The sequence below is a fragment of the Babylonia areolata genome, chromosome 24 (genome assembly GCF_041734735.1).
Source record: "Babylonia areolata isolate BAREFJ2019XMU chromosome 24, ASM4173473v1, whole genome shotgun sequence".
Classification (NCBI taxonomy): Eukaryota; Metazoa; Mollusca; class Gastropoda; order Neogastropoda; family Buccinidae; genus Babylonia; species Babylonia areolata.
Window position 1 is genome coordinate 14,094,425 of NC_134899.1, and position 5,000 is coordinate 14,099,424.

At 42.0% G+C, this 5,000-nt stretch overlaps 1 protein-coding gene across 3 annotated transcripts in view; it reads right to left on the bottom strand.

Moving 5' to 3' along the window:
* Positions 1-5,000, bottom strand: part of LOC143298959 (solute carrier family 4 member 11-like) — a 112,223-nt gene that overhangs the window by 37,228 nt on the left and 69,995 nt on the right. For 2 of the 3 annotated variants that reach the window (XM_076612012.1, XM_076612009.1), the window contains one exon: positions 4,697-4,714. The exons of the other annotated variant lie outside the window; for it this stretch is intronic. In XM_076612012.1, coding sequence (XP_076468127.1) covers positions 4,697-4,714 — 18 coding nt within the window. The remainder of the gene's footprint in view (positions 1-4,696; positions 4,715-5,000) is intronic. 3 annotated transcript variants of the gene reach the window in all.

The window sequence follows — 5,000 nt, forward strand, 5'->3', positions numbered from 1 at the left end:
TGTTGAAACCTGTTGGTGAGTGGTCTAAGAGGGGAGTGGTGTTGTTGGTGAGTGGTCTAAGAGGGGAGTGGTGTTGTTGGTGAGTGGTCTAAGAGGGGAGTGGTGTTGTTGGTGAGTGGTCTAAGAGGGGAGTGGTGTTGTTGGTGAGTGGTCTAAGAGGGGAGTGGTGTTGTTGGTGAGTGGTCTAAGAGTGGAGTGGTGTTGTTGGTGAGTGGTCTAAGAGGGAGTGGTGTTGTTGGTGAGTGGTCTAAGAGGGAGTGGTGTTGTTGGTGAGTGGTCTAAGAGGGAGTGGTGTTGTTGATGAGTGGTCTAAGAGTGGAGTGGTGTTGTTGGTGAGTGGTCTAAGAGGAGAGTGGTGTTGTTGGTGAGTGGTCTAAGAGGGGAGTGGTGTTGTTGGTGAGTGGTCTAAGAGGGGAGTGGTGTTGTTGGTGAGTGGTCTAAGAGTGGAGTGGTGTTGTTGGTGAGTGGTCCAAGAGGGAGTGGTGTTGTTGGTGAGTGGTCTAAGAGGGGAGTGGTGTTGTTGGTGAGTCGTCTAAGAGGGGAGTGGTGTTGTTGGTGAGTGGTCTAAGAGGGGAGTGGTGTTGTTGATGAGTGGTCTAAGAGTGGAGTAGTGTTGTTGGTGAGTAGGAGTAGTCTAAGAGTGGAGTAGTGTTGTTGGTGAGTGGTCTAAGAGTGGAGTAGTGTTGTTGGTGAGTGGTCTAAGAGTGGAGTAGTGTTGTTGGTGAGTGGTCTAAGAGTGGAGTAGTGTTGTTGGTGAGTAGTCTAAGAGTGGAGTGGTGGTGTTGGTGAGTGGTCTAAGAGTGGAGTGGTGTTGTTGGTGAGTAGTCTAAGAGTGGAGTGGTGTTGTTGGTGAGTAGGAGTAGTCTAAGAGTGGAGTAGTGTTGTTGGTGAGTAGTCTAAGAGTGGAGTGGTGTTGAAACCTGTTGGTGAGTGGTCTAAGAGGGGAGTAGTGTTGTTGGTGAGTGGTCTAAGAGGGGAGTGGTGGTGTTGGTGAGTGGTCTAAGAGGGGAGTGGTGGTGTTGGTGAGCGGAACCCACAGTGACACAAGTAATTGTTAGTAATTCCAGGAACAAGAACAAGGAAGAACGGGGCAACGAGACAATCACGAACCCGTGCCGCTGATGGTGGATTTGAACAGCAGCACTGCAGCAAACAAGACACAGTGGTCAGTGTCCGTGAAACAGCAGAACAGCCGCCCAGTGCTGACCAGTACTGCTAGCCCCAGCTAAAAACTGTATGTGACTGCAAATATTTCCTAACCAACACAGCACGTTCCTGTATTTCTCGGACCCGACTGAATCGAATCAAATCATTTTGCTTACAGCCCAGTTGACCACAAAGGAGCAACCGGGCCTGACTGACGCGGGGATGTGGCATTGAATCAAATGTACAGTGCAGACTTCTTTCGTTCTTCCAATAGTACCTGGACCTCCTTCGCTGCATCGTCATCATCCTCATGAAAAAAAAGTGTAGCCATTCTGTGACTTTCCATGCCCTGCTCTCACGGTGACCCAAGTTTCCACTTCCCTTTTACTTCTATCATTTCATTTTGCCCATCGCTCCTGGTGGAGCATAGGCCATCGACAACCCCTCGCCATCGCACTCTGTTCTGGGCTGTTCTGGCCATTCCAGTCCAGTTGGTCCCTTGCTGCTTCAGCTCTGCCTCGGTATCTCGCCTCCAGCTGTTTCGAGGCCGGCCTCTCTTCCTCTTTCCCTGCGGGTTCCAGGTCAGGGCTTGGCGTGTGATGCTGGACGCTGGCTTCCTGAGGGTGTGTCCGATCCAGCCCCACTTCCTCCGCAATATCTGCTTGGCCACTGGTTCCTGTCCCGCTCGCTCCCACAGATCTTCGTTTCGGATCTTCTCCCGCCATCGGATCTTGTAGATGCGCCTCAGACAGGTGTTAAAAAATGTCTGAATTTTCTGCTGCATCGTCTGTGTTGTCCGCCATGTCTCGCATCCGTAGAGCAGAATTGACTTCACATTGGAGTTGAATGCGGAGTTTGGTTTTCATACTGATTGCTCCATTACTTCTATGCCTGTAATGAATTCTTGTCAACGTCTTCGGTGTCTTGTCATGAATTCTTGTCAACGTCTTCGGTGTGGGCAGAATCATGAGGAAATGTTGTTGCAGGGACGGGTCTGCTGTCTTCACTCCAGGAAGGACGCTAACTCTGTCAGGCTCCGTGACTTAGCGATTATTGTCGTCAGTGGGGGGGGGGGGGGGGGGGGGGGGGGGGGGGGGGGGGGGGCATAGCATGCAGTGTTCTGCGTTGTGCTGAATCAGTACAGGCACTACTGAACAATGTGGCCAAGCAGTTGTGCAGGGTCTCCCCATTGCACTTGTGTCTTATAAACCTTACGGTTTCATGACAATAGAATCTATTCTATTCTATTCTATTCACACACACAAAAACACTCTCTCTCTCTCTCTCTCTCTCTCTCTCTCTCTCTCTCTCTCTCTCTCTCTCTTAATAGTGATCATTTACGTATTATCACAAGGCTTAAATTTAGAACATCTCAGTCGACATATCCAACCGAGGACAAAATTTCAAAATATAATTACAGACTTTCAATCTGGGATAGATTCACAAGTTTGTTTTCAATGTTTCAAATTAACAACACAAACGATACAGACGTCAACAGTTTATATTCGATATTTACAAATGCAGTCATCACCGCTGCAAATGGATCTATTCCCCAAGTACAAATCGGTTAAATCTCATAAGCACTATGGTAATATATGATGGAATGAGGCTTGTGAAGCAGCAATGAAAGAAAAGAAGTCAAAATTCAAAATATACTGACAAGAACTAATTAAAAAATGCTAATAGGGTTAACGCACAAGCGAAAAGGCAAAACTGGTCATCATTCTGCATAAATAAAGTTTTCAATTACAAAGATGTGCAAAAGGTGTGGGAACAGCTTAAAACAATGAAAAATGGAATAAATTTACCATAATGCCCTATTAAACTGGACCATTCAGATCTACCTTCAAATATTGAAAAGGCAGATGTTCTTGCTAATATGTTTGCTAATTGTAGTACAAACACTGGTTTGTCAGAAGAAAATAGAAAGTACATGGAAAGCCAAGAGAAAAATAAAGTGTACCAGGATTCAGAGAGTGTAAATCGCCCATGTCTCAAATCTCAGCAGCAAAAAAATAAAAATAATAATAATAATAATAATAATAATAATAATAAAAAATCAAAATTAAAATAAAACACCTTAAGGTCTAGACGGAATTTCAAACGAAATGTTGAGACATTTGCACGGAAATTTGACTGATTTCTTATACGTATTTTTAAAGAAACGTTGGTGATATGATGACATTCCTCTTGTATGGAAACATTCAATTGTTGTCCCACAACACAAACAGGGCAAACCCAGAACAGATAAAACAGTTATCGACCAATTGCCTTAACATCGCATGCATGCAAACTAATAGAAAAAATGGTATTAAAAACACTTATTCTTTTTTTTTGTGAGAAGCATAATGTAATTCCTATAAATCAAGCTGGCTTTAGAAAAGGTAGCTCCACCACAGAACATCAAGTCAAACTGACTACACAAGTAAAGCAACAGTTTGCAAGGCGAAAAAACGTTCTAGCAACTTTTTGATGTGAAAAAAGCATACGACCAAGTGTGGCATGCTCGACCTTTATATAAACGCACAAATTTGGGTATCACATGCAACATGTATGATGATATTAGAAGTTGTTTTTTGTGGGGGGGTTTCTTGTTGTTGTTTTTTTGTTGTTGTTGTTGTTTTTTTGGTCTGTTTGTTTGTTTGTTTTTTTGTTTGTTTTTTTCTATCAGATAGATTTATACAAGTACGAATAGGAAATACATATTCAAACCCCAGACAATTATACATGGGGTTACCACAAGGATCAGTAATTTCGCCGATCTTATTCAATATATCAATTAGCAGATCTGCGTAACAATCTAGCTAAAGATACAGTCTTAGTTCAATTTGCTGATGATATTTGTTTATGGATAAAGGTGACAATGAAAAATAAAACACCTACAAAGACACTGAATTACACAAAGACAATATATCAGCGGAAACTTGATAAAATTAGCAACTGTGACAGTAAAATGGCTTATCATTATCCTTAGAAAAACACATATAATGCTAAACTATTTAATACAGGATCTCACCCAGAAAAACTCCCTGTGTTTACAATAAATGGTACTATTATAAGATATGCACAATCTATCAAATGTTTGGGTGTCTATCGTTCTCCAAAACGTTCGTGGAATTATCATATCGAATATATATTAAACAAAGCAAGAAAAGGTCAAAATTTCCTTAAGATGATTTGTAAACAGCAATATCTCTCTCCCTCGTACGTTCACGCTTGACATACGCTCAAGAGGTATTTTTCAGTGCTCCACTGCATTTGTTAAAGAAGCTGCAAAGCACTGATTGTGTGCCCATTCAGACATCAGATTTAGGAACCTACAGAGAAGCATGTGCTTTATCTCTTGATGAACAAAGGAAAGCTTGAGCCGCAAAATCTGCTATCAAATCTTCGCCATTTGAAGCCTTTTCAAAAGAACAAGTTAATTTGAGTTCACAAAAAAAAATTGCTTTGAGAGCTAAGACAATACAGTCCGTGGCATCCATGAATACACTTGCACCGGGTATCATTAGTGCCACGAAATCAAAAGGCAATCAGATTGCAAAAATACCTGCTTTTCCACGAGTTCCTGAATGGGAGAAATGTAAAGCTGCCTTTGACATAGATTATAGAGATTTATCCAAGAACCAGTCACCATTTCTGTTAAAAACTGAAATACTCTCCCATATGGAAAATCAATGTTCAAATTATCTAACAATATACACATATGTTCTGGGAAATGGGAACTTATAGCGTTACTTATGGCCTTGAATTATATTTCACACCTTCCAAAACTGTATGTGAGGTTTTATTATGTGTAGACTCGAAGTTAGTATTACAAGCTATTAAATCTCCAAATTTAAAACAGCGAATTG